The 17,653-nt window shown below is 34.7% G+C and overlaps 3 protein-coding genes across 3 annotated transcripts; 1 reads left to right on the top strand and 2 right to left on the bottom strand.

The window, feature by feature from the left end:
• Positions 1-728: 728 nt before the first annotated feature.
• On the top strand, positions 729-5,555 carry LOC149397979 (uncharacterized). Its single transcript, XM_089614417.1, has 4 exons — positions 729-840; positions 1,152-1,247; positions 3,197-3,265; positions 4,663-5,555. The coding sequence occupies exons 1-4, from the start codon at positions 729-731 to the stop codon at positions 5,319-5,321; spliced, it is 936 nt and encodes a 311-aa protein (XP_089470543.1). The 3' UTR covers positions 5,322-5,555.
• A 788-nt stretch (positions 5,556-6,343) lies between these two features.
• LOC149397980 (uncharacterized) lies at positions 6,344-10,169 on the bottom strand. The gene is made up of 5 exons (XM_089614018.1): positions 9,783-10,169; positions 7,977-8,197; positions 6,954-7,047; positions 6,763-6,829; positions 6,344-6,663 (listed from the first exon to the last, which is right to left on the bottom strand). Exons 1-5 carry the CDS (start codon positions 9,839-9,841, stop codon positions 6,610-6,612), a joined length of 495 nt encoding a protein of 164 aa, XP_089470144.1. The 5' UTR covers positions 9,842-10,169; the 3' UTR covers positions 6,344-6,609.
• Positions 10,170-14,210: 4,041 nt separating this feature from the next.
• On the bottom strand, positions 14,211-16,794 carry LOC149397981 (Ribosomal protein L36). The gene is made up of 3 exons (XM_089613984.1): positions 16,671-16,794; positions 16,423-16,576; positions 14,211-14,505 (listed from the first exon to the last, which is right to left on the bottom strand). The coding sequence occupies exons 2-3, from the start codon at positions 16,572-16,574 to the stop codon at positions 14,355-14,357; spliced, it is 303 nt and encodes a 100-aa protein (XP_089470110.1). The 5' UTR covers positions 16,575-16,576; positions 16,671-16,794; the 3' UTR covers positions 14,211-14,354.
• Positions 16,795-17,653: the final 859 nt, after the last annotated feature.

Genomic DNA, 17,653 nt, shown 5'->3' on the forward strand with positions numbered 1-17,653 from the left:
AACAAGCTCAGCTTATCTGACGGTTCGATCCAGAAGCTAGGTGCGTCCAATGTGAGCCTCTTTTGATCTTGAAGAAGAAATAATGACATAATGATTACCTAGATTCCGAACTTGTGCACAAAATAAATTTCCCCGAGTGTGGTCTATGGCGAGTATGCTAAGTATATCTGGGAAGATCTTCGAGAAAGATACGAGCAAAGCAACGGACCAAGGATCTTTGAGCTACAACAAGAGTTCATGAATCTTGTTCAAAATCATAAATTTGTAGGCATATATTTCACAAAGCTCAAGATACTTTATAAAGAGCTGAGCAAGTACAGACCGGCTTGCCCTTGTTCTTGTGGCGGATCGAAGGAATTGCTCAATTTTATGCAGAATGAATATGTGATGAAGTTCTTAATGAGACTAAACGATTCTTTCACTACTGTTCGTGGCCAAATGTTACCCATGGATCATTTGCCTCCAATCAACAAAGTTTTTGCCATGGTGTGTCAAGATGAGAAGCAGAGATCTGTGAGTGCTGATACTTTTGCTTGCCAATATCAATCGAGTTCAGTGGCGATGGATGTGAATGACCCAAGGAAAGCCAACAACAACAAGAAAGATCGTCCGATTTGCACTAACTCCAAAATGACTGGTCATACAATTGATAAGTCCTACAAGCTTCATGGCTTCCCTACTTGTTACAAACCTAAGTAAAGAACCAAACAAATGTTCCAGAAGGCTAAATGAAAGGAAAACAAGAATCGAGCACATCTGCATCAAACTTGACGAATGATCAGATCCACCAGATCATCAACATGTTTTCCAACCAGCTCACAACTACATCAGCACTTGAAGGTCAAAATGATATCAACATGAAATCATTCCATACATGTTCATGTTGTTATAATAATAGTTCAGGTTGTATCTATAATTCTAGTCATAGTTGGATTCTCGACTCAGGTGCTTCAAGCCATATATGTGCAAAAATATCTCTTTTCCACACCTTAAAATCCTTACAAAATGATATTGTGACCTTACCAAATCACACAGTAATACATGTGTCTTTTGTGGTAGTATATCTATTAATAAGAGTCTAGTGCTCAGAGACGTCCTCTTAGTACCTTATTTCAAATTCAATTTGATATCAATGAGCCCTTTGACATTAGATTCTTCCATTATTGTTTCATTCTCACACGGTTCTTTTGATATACTGGATATCTTGACCAAGAAGACGATTGGCAAGGTGAAAGGCATGGTGGCTTGTACGTGCTAGCAAAAGAGTCAAAATCTCACATAAAACTCTCACTGCTCAGACTTGGCACAATAGGCTTGGACATCTTTCCTTTAAGAGGTTAGAGTCTCTAAAAACTAAGTTGTCTTACATGTCTTGCAATAAGAATACTCATTGTTACATCTGTCCTCTTCCTAAACAATGTAGATTTCGTTTTCAATCTCATAATCATCTTTCTAAAAGAATCTATGATCTTGTACACCACAGTGTTTGGGGTCCATACTCTATAACTTCACACATAGGTTTTAGATTTTTTTCTTATTCTTTTAGATGATTGTAGTAGGTTTTGTTAGATATATCTCATGAGAAATAAATCTGATGTTCACCAGATTATTCCTCGTTTTTGTACTATGGTGATTAACCAATTTTCTTGTTCTATGAGGCAGTTTAGATCAGACAATGTCAAAGAGTTGGTGTTTTCAGATTTCCTTTAAAAAATATGAGTGTTACATCAGTTTTCATGTGTTGAAACCCATCGACAGAATTCTGTTGTTGAGAGGAAGCATCATCACTTACTAAATGTAGCTAGAGCCTTATATTTCCAGTGTCAAATCCCTATTCGGTATTGTTCTGACTGTGTTATGACAACTGTTTATCTCATAAACAGAACTTTAACCCCTATTTTATCTCACAAATGTCCATATGAGATCTTGTTTCAAGCAAGTGTAGAATATATTTTCATGAGAGTCTTTGCCTCAACCTTACAAGCTCATAGAACTAAGTTTCAGTCAAGGGCAAGGAAATGTATTTTCATTTGCTATCCACCAGAAGTGAAGGGTTACAGTTTATTAGATTTGAACACTAGAGAAGTTTTTAATTCTCGAGATGTGGTTTTTCATAAACAAGTTTTTTTTTTTCCTTTCCCACAACAATAAATCTAAGTTTGATTCTGTAGATCCTTTTCCTACTATTGTGTTGTCTTTGCCTTATCTTGACAATTAAGAAACTATTCGAAGTAACCATTCTCATGAGGCAATTCCAAATGCATCAGTTGAAGATGAAGATGGCACATCAGATGGTGACAAAGAGACTCCATAGTAAACGGATGTCATTCCACCACAACCAGAGATCAATACCACATTAAAACCTGAGGACCGCAATGAAACTATAGTCACTATCAGACGTTCTATTAGACCACGAGTAACACCAACAAAATTGAAGGATTACCACTGCAACATCAACAACACAAAATCGAGTATACACTTTCTCTCTTCACATCATATTTATAAAGTGTGCAACTATGATAACGTATCTAAGAAGTTTCACAACTATGTCTTATCTATCTCAGATCATTATCAACCACAATACTACCATCAAGCGCGTAAATATCCAAACTGGAGAGAAGCAATGGCAGAAAAACTGAAAGCCATGGAAGATAATAGAACTTGATCTATTGTGAATTTGCCACCTGTCAAAACGTCCATAGGATGTCGATGGATTTACACCAACAAGTTCAACTTCAGATGCGATTTTCGCTAGACATAAAGCGCGTTTAGTCGCAAAAGGGTATAACCAGAGGAAAGGTGTTGATTTAATTGACACTTTCTATCCGGTAGCTAAACTTATAACTATTAATGTTTTGTTAGCATTATCTACTTCTCAAAATTATTTTCTAGCTTGATTGGATATCAATAATGCCATTTTTATGGTGAATTATTTGAAGAAGTTTATATGAATTGACCATTGGATTATGATAGAAAGGGGGAGCATAAAAATATCACGCCTATGCGTATCTGCATGTTGCATAAGTCAATTTATGGTCGTAAGCAAGCTCTAAGGCTTCAAGCAATGGAACATCACCTTCACACAAGCTATAGTCACGTCTGGCTTTTCTCAATCTAGATAAGATTATTCTTTATTCACGCATGGTAGTGGAGACAAATTTGATACTCTTATATGTTGATGACATTATTGTAGCAGGTTCAAATATGGAAGTCATAGACGATGTCAAAGCTTTCTTACATTTCAAGTTCAAACTGAGAAACTTAGGTCCAGTGAAGTTCTTTCTTGGACTTTGAGATTGCACGATCATCTTCATGGATTGTCATTGGTCAGAGACAATATGCCCTTCAATTATTAAAGGACTATGGTTTTATAGACTCTGCAAGTTAGTCGCTAATTATGTTTTATTAGTAATAACGTTTGCATTTATTGTTTTACTTTTCTGTCCTTAGTTTGGTTTAATTAGTAGGGACAAAACTGTATTTTACACGATGAAGTGACATAATCGGTATTCTGTTATATATTGTAGTTTTCCCCAATTCAAAATAAATGAAATCATTCAATTCTTTTTCAATTTCCTTGATTCTCTCTCTCTCTCTGAGCTCCGATTTCAAGATTCAGATAGTGTTACCCGTGAAATCTCTTATGTTCAAAGATATTAAATAAATATTAGGATAAATTACATAAATGCCCCCTGAACTTTTGACCATTTAACAACGTGGTCCCTACTTTTATTTTTCTTACAGCGTCGCCCTTAAACTTTCATATTCTTACAAACTTAGTCATTCCGTCAAATTTTGGGAGTATATTCCGTCTATTTTAACTTGTGTAATAACTTGAATATTTAAAATTACCTATATATCCTTTATTTAATTATTTTATATTTAAAATTAATAAATTAAAATTAAAAAATTTCATTTTTCATTTTGTTTGTTGTCTTTTTTAATACTCTTTTTTTATACATTTCCATTATACTTTTTTTTTTTCACGATAATAGAAAATTAATAATAAATAATAATTCATTTTTACAATTCATTTTTATTAATAATTCATATTTTACATAATTATTTTATTTTTATTTATTTTTTTATATAATAAATAATAATTTTAATAATATTAAATAATTATGAAATCAATATTTTTTGTTATTTTACAATTTTGTCCCTGTTTAAATAGTCACATGCCAATCACATGGGCAAAAATGGATGGATTGTTGAGAAAAATAGACGGAAGGACTAAGTTCGTAAGATTGTCAAAGTTCAAGGGTGACGCTGTAAGAAAAATAAAAGTAGGGACCACGTTGTTAAATGGTCAAAAGTTCAGGAGACATTTATGTAATTTATCATTATTATTTACTTTTTGTACTACTACAGAAGTCTTAAATATATGTGATATATCTCAGTGGTAAGTAGTCAGGACGCGCTGCAGCAGTATCTTAAACCTTGTTTACAAAATCTTTTGAAATTAAAAAAAAAAAAAAAAAATGACGGCATAAAGACCCAATGTTTTCGGGTTCTCCCACTTAAGTACCCAATGTCTAAAAGTGACGGCTAAAGTTCCCAATGTCACTAAACTCTCCCTCCGTTGCAACCCAGGGCGTTAAAATGGATGTCAAATACACGTGGCTAAATCTTGTGCAACTGATACAAAAATAATAACAAAAGAATTCGGCTATACAAATAAAACAAGCAAATGGAAGAGCTGGCTATCGCCGACTGTTCTCTTCGTGCTCCTCAACCTCATGATCGGCACTATCGCCATTTCTTCAAGTCTCGCCAAGCCGCAGAACAACAAGCAGCAGAAAATTTCTGATCAGCTTGACAGATCTCCCTCTGTTCTTCAGAAACTCAGGTCCGTCAACATATACAATTTCAGATCTCAAGAGGCAGCCGCGCATTACTTACAGCAGAACAATCTAGGACCAGAGGAGGAACAATCGAGCTTCTTCAGATCTCCCTCGGTTCTTCACAGGCTCAAATCCATCGGCCGCCACAACGCCGCCGAGGCTTCTCCACCGGAGACTGAGCCAGCGCCAGAGCCGGATCAAGAACAAACGAGCTTCTTCAGTTCTCCCTCGGTGCTTCACATGCTCAAATCCATCGGCCGCTACAGCTCCGCGGCCTCTCCGCCGGAGACTGAGCCAGAGACGGAGAAGGAACTAACGAGCTTCTTCAGATCTCCCTCGGTGCTTCAGAGGCTTAAATTCATTGGCCGGTACAACACGACGGAGTCGGAGCCTGAGCCGGAGGCGAAAGAGACGACATCAACGCCGACGAGGAAGCCGACGAGCTACGCAGCATCGACGAGATCTACAGCTAGCTGAAGTCCGGCGGTGGCGGCCACGTCATCCGGAGCAATTCCGACACCGTGCCGAACGCCGGAAGTAAGGTGAAGCCGGTGAAGCTCGGGAAGAAGATGAAGAAATCGGCGAGCGCGAAGTCGGCGTTCGCGCACTTCGAGGAGGTGGAGACGGTTGAGGCGTGGCGTCCGGCGACGGTGAGAGAAGTTAGGACTCCGGCGAAGGACCAGGACGACGACGAAGAAGTTGACTCGAAGGCCGACGCCCGTACAATGGAGATCGTCTCTATGGTCTTGGGCGGGAAAGTGAACAAAGGGCTGGTCTCGCTCATCGACCGCGCCGGGGCCCGCGCGGTTGGGCTCTCCGGCGTGGACGGCCGCCTCATCATCGCCCGTCCCAGCGCCAACGCCCTGGGATTAATATTTCTGTTCAAATATTTCTTCTATTATACTGTATAATATTTCTTCTATTATACTGTAATAGATCTTGGCCATCCATTTTAGTTGACATCCATTTTAACGCCCTGAGTTGCAACGGAGGGAGAGTTTAGTGACATTGGGAACTTTAGCCGCCACTTTTAGACATTGGGTACTTAAGTGGGAGAACCCGAAAACATTGGGTCTTTATGCCGCCATTTTTTCTTAAACCTTGTTTACAAAATCTTTTGAAATTAAAAAAAATGATACACTTATGGAATTATTGAAAATTTGATGTATTCTAGGAATGCCATCTTCTATTAATTTATCTTTTGAATTTCCACTATGGTTGATATCAGCACAACTAGAACGCTAGCTTGGCAACATCATATCTTACTCTTTCCGACAGACCGTAAAAAAAAAAAAAAAAAAAAAAAAAAAAAAAAAAAAAACCACATTGTGTAGGTCTATCATATATACCACTGCTTTTTGCAGCTCTATATCGATTAAGAAACGATAAAAGCTATAATAATTATAGTTAATTCAAACATCTTCTACAAGATGCCTCATTAGGCTTTGTAGCAATCCACATGATCTTATGACTTAATGCATGGTCTTAGGATATGGTGATGCGACTGAAAATTATATTTAATTCAAGCCTATAATATACAGGATATCTTCGTGTGAACACAGCCAGTCAACAAAAGTTAAAATAGGGAAAATATACAGGTTAAAGCATATGGTATGATATTAGTGAAAAAAGATTAAAGTTTATCGGTCCTTCGTTCTTCTTTTTCTTTTTTTCAGTAACTGTGTTTTGGTTCCTTTGACTGTACATGTACACAATTAAAATTTGAATGAAATCAAAAGGTTGATTCGAGTTTCTTCGGCGTCTTTCAATCATACAGTCCTTCATGCTCCCAAACATCGACGAGAAGCTCCACCATTTCCTATCGATTTCCCAAAAATAAAAATAAAAAAACACCCGAGTTTAGAAATACTCGTGGGAAAAAATTGGCCAAGACTTGGAATGAAACAAAGAGACTCACGGAAAGAGGAATCGGATTGCGAAATGGATGCTTTGTTGTGAGTAAGCTTTCGTACGTCGCGTTCCAACTGTTGTCGCGCCAAATATATACAAAAATTCAACTTTAAGGAAATATAAGAACAAATAATCAACACAAAATAGGACAAGCTTGCCCAAAAAAAAAAGTTAGGGAGGGAAAATAAAAGCACATACCTTAAGTGTAGTTCTCGGCTTTGTTTCGGTCGATTCCTGGTTTTATTATTGCCTCCAGTCCACTGCAGCCGAGTTTGATTCCACAGACGAAGACCTGAAATCAAAAGCCGATCAATACACGTAAAAAAAATGTTACATTAATAAAAAAAAAACAAATCTTGCATGGTAAAATCCTCCATTTGTAAGTATGATTATGAAACATTGTACTGAAAACTCTTAAATAATTGCTAGAGTTTCATAACCAGGTCATGATTCATCAGACGTTTCCTGTGAATAAAAAAAAAATAGTTTAATGACTAGTCGGACAAACATTTTGCAAAATAGTCGAAGTTCCAAATTTTCATCACCTATTTCGCAAAAGCTTAAATTTCAAACCAACATATTCAGAGGCGGAGGCACATAACGACCATGGCCACTAAACTTTTAAATATTGCATTTTTACCCCTAATTTTATCATTTTCATTTATATTTATAGCCCAGAAATATAATTTTTTCATACTTGCCCCTCTTGCAAGATTTTCTTTGTATACACCCCTGAATTTTTTTTAACATTTTATATTTCTAAATTCAAGTTCTGATTCCGCCACTCACTAGATTGTTAATTTCTGTTTAAAATAAAAAAATAAAAAAAACTTATTTCTCAATAAAAAAAAATAAAAGGTAAGACAACATGAACTTTGTATTCATTTATTCACCGGGGTCGACGAATTCAAATTCCTCAGAGGCGAAGGCACACGGAGACCATGACCCCCTAAACTTTTAAAAATTACATTTTTACCCCTTTTTATTTTTAACATTTTCATTTATATTCATAGCCCAAGATTAAAAAAAAAAAAAAAAATTCATACTTGCCCCACTTGCAATAATTTTTTTTTTAATTTTTAAGTTCAAATAAATAAATAAAAATTTGTAAGTTCATACTTCCCCAAAATTTTTTATTTTTTTTTATTTTTAAAGAAACTCCACTCTTCCGAAAACATATAAAACAAAAGTAAAACACAAAGTATTTAATGTAAATTTTACCGGGGTTGAGGAATTGGGGCTGGGCGGCGGTGCTAGTGGCGGCTGCGTGGGCGAGGAGAGTTTGGCTGACGGAGGAAGCGTCGATATCTCCGGCGCTGCTACTCCAAAAGTCCTCCGACAGCGACGGCTGTTTCTTGGCCACGCACCGGCCCTGAATCCTCGGCCTCTTCGACGGCTCTTCCACCGCCGTCCTCGCTTTCGCACCGCACCCGAAACAACCACTGCTCTGTTTTCAACCATCTTAGACCATCTCACAATCACACACATATTACTTGCAATTTTGGTTACTTTGCTAAAAAGCTTGTGATTCAACTATTACTGTTGACTCGCTTTTTGTAAAATCTAGATAAAAAATACAAAAACAAAAACAAAAAAATATTACTAAAATAAGCATTTCTCAATTTACTACTGACCTTTTGTAAAATCTAGAGAAAAATAAATAAATAAAGGATGGTTTAGCGAAATAGTCAATTTAAAGTTATGGATTTACAAAATAGCCAAAGTTTGTTTAAAATTAGTGAAATGGCCAAAATGTGCAATAATTTGGTTTCAAAAAAAATTTTGACCTTAGGATTAATTCCTTTGAAAGTGATAAATTGTTTATTATAATCGTCAAAAAATTTAATTTTTGGTGTAAAAAAAATTTAAAAACGTAAATTTGACTATTTTGTTAAAAAGTTGAAATTTTAATTATTTTGCTAATCAAGAAATTTCAAATAGCTATTTTGTATAATTTTTCCATAAATAAATATACCAACCAACATAACATGGAAGCTATATGTATAGCTGAGTGAAACTTAAATATTACTAAAATAAGCATTTCTAAACACCAAGGAGTTGGTGTTCTAGTAGTCGGACTTTTGGTTTAGTTCCAAAATAATAATACTCATAATATGACATTCAGAAGGAAAGTCTCTTTAAATACCCCCATCTATTTAATATAATAGTAAAATTAATCACCCTGTATACATATGCTAAAATTATTATAGACAGAGTCAGATTTTGGCTTTTGGTAAATTTAGTTTTGAAGGGCTATTTTGTATAAGTTTTTTTTCTTTCAGTATATATCGTATATATTTCTGGTGCCCATTTGATAAATCTTGGGTATATACTTATAGATAAAAACAGTGTTCCATTGTCAAAGAAACTGTAATACTAAAATGTTAGCATGTAATTAAATAAAGATATAAAAAACCTCAGTTTCAAAATCCGAATCCAAGGTGTTCATACCTAGTGTAAATGTGTAATCATTCATTTTCAACAAAAATAAAAATAAAAAAATAAAAAACTAGAAATAAAATTACCAGGTTCAAGAAACAGTCGACTAACAGATTATAGCGCATACTTATATAAGAGTATTTAACTCCAATGTGATACATAATCGTCAAAAGAAAAGAATGATATATGATTAAATATCCTTATATATATCCCATTTAAATTTTCTCAATGTTTCAAGAAAGGCTCAAATTCTTAACATCTTCAAAAGGGAAGAAAAATAAATAAATATTACAAAATTTAAAGTGAGCTCTATTACTGATAGATTACAATAATTTATTTCCTCAACTAATCCACAGCCAGACTTTTTCATAACCCAAAACTATACATTAAGACAAAGTCAAATCCTTCCTTGAGTCAACAGACAATAAAATTCTAAAAATAGAGGAACGACAAAATCCAGATAAAAAAAAATGGCATTAAGATAAGCACAACCCAACAGCAATTAAAAAAAAAATAGTATTATTAGTTCACTTCTATTATCTTTCTTTAAAAAAAAGAAAATTAAAATTAACCAAGAGAAATACTTACCCAATACAAGCTAGGAAATGGCTGAGCCAAGCAGTGATTGAATCATTCAGAGTCGCCATTTCTTTGATTTCTTTTGCGTTTTTCTTTTCCTCTGAAGCGAACCCAAAATGATAGTAAGAAAATGTAATTCTCAAGCAAAACCTAAAAGACCCATAAGAATTTGAATGAAGACTCTTCGCTTGTAAGGAAAAGAAAAAGAGAAAACAAAAAAGAATTCCAACGCAGAATATTTCGGTGGGTTTCACTTCGGGTATCAAATCAAGTATCAACAGAGAATTTTTCTTTTCCCTTTTCTTTTTCTTTTTAATTGGAAAAGTGTTGAGATAAATAAAGAAAAAAAAAAATCTCTGTTTCGTTTTTTCTTCTCCTTTTTTTTGTTGGGGTTTTGAAGCGTTTTAATATCTGCGGTGCGAGTCTGAGCGTCTGTGATTGGTCCGACAGTTTCGCGATTGTGGACTTAGTTGACCAATAAGATAAGTCAAAAAATAGTTATTAGTGGATAAATTAGCGTTTATACTCTGCAACGCGACCACGTAGAACTCCTTCTAATAGATTAAAATAAAATCGCAGATATTTTGAATATATTTACTACTTTTATTTATTTATTAACATAAACATATCACAAACTTGTATTATAAAAGGTAACAACTTTTTTTTCCTTACTAAAACACACTTGACTTATTTAGCTCAGCTAATGTTTCAAATATGGATCACGAAGTTCAAAACCATGGACCAAGAAATTCATAACATAAGTATTAAAATATATGACTAAGAAGACACTAATTTTTTTTATATATAAGAGAAAGTGTCAATAATTCAAAAAATGACTTAGATAAAATAAAATACTCTCTAAAGAAGTATTGTGGCCGCATAAATTTTGAAGAAGAAATATTTATCTTTCAAGTTTTTCTACTTGAGATTTAGGCGTACTTGAATGGTGGATTGTACGCATGTGTTTAGATTTTAGATTCATCAATTAACTTTTAATCGATTTTCAAACAAGTTATGGAATTGCTCTAAATATAATGCGTACATTTGTTTATACCACCAATCGATTCCAATCTTGAATCTATTACGACTTAGGTTAGGATCATATTTTCCCTTGTGAAAAAGCCTTATTGTTTGTTTTACAAAAGAGAAAATGACGACAAAAATACTCAATGTTTACGGTTTGTAACACTTATATACTCATTGTTTAAAAGTCGCGGGTAAAATACATAATCTCAATATTCATTCTCTCCGTTACTACTAGAGACGTTAACATTGGATGGAATCTACGTGTCAATGTCTGATAACTTTGAAAAAAAATAAATAAAAAATTAATTTTTTTTTTTTGTGATTAAAAACTCTCTCTCTCTCTCTCTCTCTCTCTCTCAACCATCCATTTTATGCTCTGTTTCTTAACATTCCTCTGGTTTTTTCACACTTGTAACAAACAAATGCGTTCAACAAAAACAAAACATATTGATCTTAAATAAAACAAAACAAATGCCTCACAAACAAGAAAAATATTTATGCCGTAATATATATTTATTTAATACTTTGGGTCAACCATCATGGCCACCAACGAGAGACACAAAGAAAAAGCCTTCATCATCATCATCAGCATGGAGACTCGTATGCTAGCTAAAGTCGGAGTAAATATTCTCACTCAACAAAGTAAATACGAGTAAATACCGGCTATGTGTGAAAAAGCATCCCAAATACTTAGACCTCGTCTACCAATAATCTCGGCTTCTTCAACCTATCTAATGAAAATCACACAGAAATCGTACATTAAAAAAAAATACGATTTTTATTGCATTTTCGAATTCAGAATACTTAAGTAGGTCTAATTCTAAAACAACCTATTTGTTTTTGTAAAGCATAAATTAGACTAATTTTGGGTAATAGGTATTTTTAATTTAACAATTTATGCATTTTCGTATGTATTTAGAGATATTAAATATTTAAATACAATTAAACATTTTTTTTTTAAAGTTATCGGACATTGACACGTAGATTCCATCCAATTTTAACGTGTCTAGTAGTAACGGAGAGACTAAATATTGACATTAGGTATTTTACCCTCGACTTTTAAACAATGAGTATATAAGTTTTACAAACCGTAAACATTGAGTATTTTTGCCGTCATTTTCTCTTTACAAAACTAGCTTATTGCTGCTTTGTTTTTTTTTTTTTTTTTTTTTTTTTTTTAATGTATTATTCTTCAGGGGAGTAGTATGTTAGCCAGCCTTAGATATTCTCACACTCAATTTTAAATTTTAGTGTTCATGATGAAAATAATTGCAGTACGCAAAATATCCTAGAAAAATTACTTCAATTTATGCGTCTTCAGCTTGTGGCCATCAACTCTTCAAACATTGACATTTCGTTTCCAATAAATTTCTTTATATATATATATGATGGTGACAATGTGTAAAAATTTCTTAAAAATGACAATTTCTTGTTGCAGTTGAAGCAAACAATACTCATCTTCTAAACCGACAAATCTACATGCTTCATCTGCTTGTTAACGTCTCGACTTTCAAATGTTTGAGCACCAGTCTTATGTTTTACTTTTTTCCAAAAAAAAAAAAAAAAAATTGTTATTTCATTTGCAATTGATAATAGCATTAAGTGTTCCCTGCAGACAAAATGTCTAATTTTAAACTCAAGCAACGATTTTCCGCAACCAACAGCAAGTCAAATCATTAGAGGCGAACTTCTTAAAATATCTAAGCTTTCATAGAGATATTTTCCAAGACAATATCTTCCAACGGAATAAAGATCCTAATTTAAGTCCCAAGGATTGAAATCCCGGGGGAACCGGACGGGAACCGGCCGGGATCCCCCTTTTTTGAACTCCCCGGCACCGGAACCACCAAAACCGGAAGTTTCCGGTGATTCCGGGGGAACCGGACCGGGAACCGGGAAGGAACCCGGATCCCGCCAACCCGCTAGCTTCCCGACGCGACTACGGCCATTTCTTCCCGTATCCCGCCGGATCCCGCCTTTCCCGGTTAGCTTCCCGGCGTCTCCTCTCAGTCCGGCGTCCTCGTCTTCTCGGCTAGAACGCGCGCGCGAGGTGGGTTCCGGGTCTCGGTGGCTGTCGGCCGAACTCCCTCTCCCTCAGTCGCTCGCTCTCTCTCTCTCTCTCTCCCTCGATCTCTTTCCCTCTCTCTCTCTCTCTCTCCCGCTCGATTCTCTTCTTCTTCTTCTTCTTTCTTTTCTTTCTTTCTCTTTTTTTTTTTTTTTCCGTGTCCTTTAATTTTATTAGGCAACTAATGTAGATAAGTGATGAGTTGGCAAGCTCAACCTTATCCTAATAATTACAATCCAACCTCTTTTCCTTGTTTTCTTTCAAATGGGTCCCTTAAAAATTGTTACAACCACGTCATTTTCTTATAATTATTTAATTAAATCCATAACCGAACAGATTATAATTATATTATTCGAACCGAAAATTTTCTCGTTTGTTCTCGAGTAATCAAAATATATTTAAGGTTTCTCGGAATTAATTCTCATTCTTGAGAATGTATTTCTTAAATTAATTTCCGGAATATTTCCTCGGAATTAATTTATTATTCGAGATAAACTCGATAATTCCTTTACTGTTTCCGAGATTTCTCATTACCTTAATATATTTAAATTACTCGATAAACTCATTGGACCATAATTCACTCGAGAGACGGAAAAATATAACGAAGAATTTACTTCACTAATTTCCTCCAGGATTCCTTTCACGTTGAAATTAGTTAGGTCGTTAAAATATATTTTCACTTTCACAATCCTTCTTACATTCGTGAAAATATTCTATAACCTTATCGATCTTGATATTCTTAATATCTCATTCTCGATTATTTCCCCGTTCCTTCGAGAAATTCCTTGATATTATTTCCTTTGAAATCTTGAAATCTCACTTGAGTAGTCATTTATATTCCTTCTATTGAACTTACTTTTTGTTGTGTTTGGAATTTGGTATTGTGTTGAAACATTGTACACTATTATTAATTTTATGAATTTTATCCTACGTACTTTGTATGTTTTATGTATATTTCTTTTCTAAATTCCCCTCGATAAATACGGCATTTGACGGTATTCATCTACGGTAACGGTAAGTTCAACGGTACCAGTTTTTTTTTTTTTTTTTCTTGCTTCCCCCGGTATTCCTTTACGGTACCGGGGGTTACCAGTAAATTCGAAAAGTCGAAACGGTAACGATATTTCGATCCTTGAATTTAACACAGAATACAATTAGAATACTATTTCTCCGGAGTCCGGACAAACTAAATCTGTTTCATACGTAATGATAAAAAAAATGTATAATTTTCAACAAAAGAGGGAAGCCATTTCCTCGAATAAACACCAGAACGAGGGCAAATTATTAAAGGTGGATTTTTTGCAATATCAAAACTTGCAAAATATCCAAAAACTCTATAGATTTTATAAACCTTAATTTCCCACACACATAATCAAGACATGGCTTCAATTTTTGGATCCTCATCGACGAAATTGGAAGAGCTACCGAGACTAAGAAAGGGTGTTTTGGAACTTGACAGGTTCGCATATCTCGCACCTGACATTCGATTCCTAATTGCTTCTTCGGGACAGGATTGATGCCAACCCGACCCTCCATCCGAGAGTCATCGAGGGCTCGGGTTTCTTTGCGATAAGAGACAATAAACCCGCCTGTGATGGCTGATCAAACTTCACTTCCTGCTTCGCATTTGTCCCAATCAGCCTGAAATAATAACATAAAATGTAACGTCTTATGATAAACGCACTCGAAATCATATATATACATGTGAAGCACTACATAATATAAATGTGTATGTCGTTATTTGTTTTCTACAGTACACGGATTAAAGCTACTCTATCTCTATTTTTTTCCTTTTTTTTTATCAAGAAACATATATATTATATTTTATATATGAGAGTCAAAAGGAGAAGGTCAAAAAACCACCCAAAACAACAAAATTGCTGCTTTCTTAAAGCCAAAAGAAAAACAAAAAATTGCTGCTTAAACTCGGACCAAAAAACAAAAAAAAAAAAAATCACGAAAGTACAGCACATTTTCCCAATCTGAGATCGGCTAAAGGGGAATCTTCGTACTCATAACTACAGAGCGATGTTCAAATTAACCCTACACAGACGATAAAAAATGGGTTCTTATCCTCATTGTCAATCGACTTGGCATTCGTCGCAAAATATTGCAGTCCTCTTAGCTGAAACTTACATTTTATCCTCCGCAGGAAAACATATGTCATTGTCATTATCCTGCAAAAGCGAATTGACAGAAAAGTCCTTTGATCTGATTAATCAAGTTCCTCCATCTTGAAGACCTCTTCCCGAATATTGATGGGCGCTATTTAATCTGACAGACAAGGCGATACTTCAACTCTTATCTCCATGTGGTTCCCATATAGATTTGAGGTTCCCATATAGATTTGAGGTTCCATTATCTCTTCGGCTACCCCAACAAAGCATTTAAATCACACCACACTTCGGTCTCGGATTTCCTAATAAAAATCTACCATAAAAGGCCGCGTGGTTGGAGAAAATCGGCCTCTACGGATCTGCTCCCATGAAACAATTTATGCCAAAATGATTCTCTTTACAAAAGGAAACCTCTATACCCATTTTGCCAACAGAGCCTTGTATTTAACCCCTAACTTCCTGATACTCAGCCCTCTGTTTTACTTCGGTAAACAACAAGAATTCAACGCCACTAGGTCTTTAATTATGCCTTCATCAACCCTTTTCCCCTAAAAAAAATAATAATAATAATTTCGCATGATTTTCTTGATGATGTCCTTGACAGTCCTACTCGATAAAAAAAAAAAAAAAAAAAAAACCATTTTTTTGTGTCAATGACGGTTCCGATCGTTTAGAGGCACTTTCTGAGAGACAGAATGCGAAGATCGCCTTGGAATGTTTCAAAGCCTGACAATCAACGTAACAACAACGAAAAGGGTTTCGTTTCTTTCCCATTGCTTCTGTTAGGTCTGATCGAAGCACTAATAGAACATCCAAGAGCTATCACCATGGAAACCACTTCCGGTTCCTTTATGTTTATTCCGTACCATTCAGTATCCTATATATTTTCCATAATTTGATGTTAGATGTCATGTGACATTATCTACGATAGTACTACGCCCTTTGAAAGAAAATTCAATAGGAACGTGAAACTGGAAACTATACTAAGCTGGGTTTTAACTGATCAGCTAGAAAGAAAAAAAAAATATATAGATTATGAAAGAGCCGTTTTTTAAAATCTGAAGTCACATTCATATAATAATCCGTTTGACAATGTGCTTTGTTCTCATTGACGTTAAAAATACTTAATAAGAGCCTTTATCGTTATCTTCATATAACAATGCTACGATTCATAGTCATTACAAAGAAGAAGAAGAAGAAGAAGAAGAAGAAGAAGAAGAAGAAAAACAATAATTAAGACATTTAGCTACGCATCGAAATAGATAAATAAAAAATCAGAAAAAAAACCTCAAATACTAGATGAAAAAAGCTCAAAACTTTCCAGAAAATATCTAAGAAATCAACCAGCATGAGATTGAAAAAAAAGGTAACCATTTCTAATAAAAAGAAGTCGAGACTTAAGAAATCTTCGCAAAACCAATAGAGGGAAAGAGTAACATACTGTGGAGGCAACGGACCTTCGTACGCGAAAGTCGAAACGCCTTGGCGTTGCTTGTGCTTCGGATTTGCCGTACAACGCACGTAGACTCTACCCCGACGCTTCACCGTGCGACAAAACTCGCACAGCTTCTTCACTGAAGCTCTCACTTTCATGGCTGATTTTTTAGGTAACGCGAACAGAAAAATATACTTAATATTTAGTACAATCAAACAAACGTTGAGAAACATACAGCTAAGCGTGAATTTTACCTGGAATATCGAGAGAAAATTCGATAGGGTCTCGATGAGGATGTGGGAATTGGGAATTTTCTAGGGCTTTGTTGGAGAAGGAGGTGAATTGAATTTTTTTGGGTTGAATCGACGTCGTATCAACCCGTTCACATCGTATGGGTTACGGAATAGACCTAATTTGGTGGTAATTTCTAGCTGTGGCCCAACTTGATTATTGATTAAAAGTCCATGTCGTAATGTGGAAATTGATAGTGTGTTTTTGAAACTTATGACAAATATACCGTGTTTAAAGTTTTTTATTACGAAAATAGTGTTTTTTAAGTGTAAACAATCATTTTTTTTTCTTAATGTTTACCGTTGCTGTTGTTGTTTTTTTTTTTAATGTGTTTACTGTTTATAAAAAAAAAAACTATTTTCAAAAGGAAATATCGTACTTTAATTATTTCCCCGAAATTATTTGGATTTCCTTATTTTCCTTTTTTTTCTTCTTCTTAGAATGCCTTGCTTCTCATTATTATTTGTGTTAATATTTCTTATTTATAATGTCCTTACTTCAAAAACCTAAAGTAACAAGATTATTTTTAGACTTTGCGGCGACAATAAATGGAGGATACTTTTAGCAAAACATGAAGCAGATTTTAGATTTATGTAGTAAGTACTAAGTAAAATCTCATAGGCATTTTTGTCTATATATTTAGTTCGAGAATTCTGTGTCCATTTTGAATTAGCTAGTAATTTCCCTTAGTGATGTCCAAGGCCAATAGTAAAAAGAGAGATTATGTAAATATCTAAAACTGGATAAATGGTTCTCTAAATAATTTTGCATGAATACGAAGTATTTAAATGAAAGTTGATACACTACTACAAATTCAATTTTCTGATCCGGAAAGGTATTAGGTGCGACATGTCACACCTAAAAGTCGCACCTAAGCACATATTAGGTGCGACAAGTCGCACCAGATACCCATCCAGGCAACTAAATATTTCGCTTAAGTTAAGTG

The sequence above is a fragment of the Urtica dioica genome, chromosome 5 (genome assembly GCF_054948205.1).
Source record: "Urtica dioica subsp. dioica isolate 48M chromosome 5, U.dioica_male_clone48M_v1_H2, whole genome shotgun sequence".
Lineage (NCBI taxonomy): Eukaryota > Viridiplantae > Streptophyta > Magnoliopsida > Rosales > Urticaceae > Urtica > Urtica dioica.

Bases quoted from the DNA above. Each gene is read 5' to 3' on its own strand.
- LOC149397979 (XM_089614417.1), top strand. From the start codon at position 729: ATGAAAGGAAAACAAGAATCGAGCACATCTGCATCAAACTTGACGAAT. The intron at 1,248-3,196 runs GTACGTGCTAGC...TTATTGTAGCAG, and splicing joins GGTGAAAGGCATGGTGGCTT to GTTCAAATATGGAAGTCATA. The intron at 3,266-4,662 runs GTCCAGTGAAGT...TAATAACAAAAG, and splicing joins GTTCAAACTGAGAAACTTAG to AATTCGGCTATACAAATAAA.
- LOC149397980 (XM_089614018.1), bottom strand. From the start codon at position 9,841: ATGGCGACTCTGAATGATTCAATCACTGCTTGGCTCAGCCATTTCCTA. The intron at 7,048-7,976 runs GTAAAATTTACA...TTTTGATTTCAG, and splicing joins GCCCCAATTCCTCAACCCCG to GTCTTCGTCTGTGGAATCAA. The intron at 6,830-6,953 runs GTATGTGCTTTT...GCGCGACAACAG, and splicing joins AGCCGAGAACTACACTTAAG to TTGGAACGCGACGTACGAAA.
- LOC149397981 (XM_089613984.1), bottom strand. From the start codon at position 16,574: ATGAAAGTGAGAGCTTCAGTGAAGAAGCTGTGCGAGTTTTGTCGCACG. The intron at 14,506-16,422 runs GTATGTTACTCT...TTATTATTTCAG, and splicing joins GAAGGTCCGTTGCCTCCACA to GCTGATTGGGACAAATGCGA.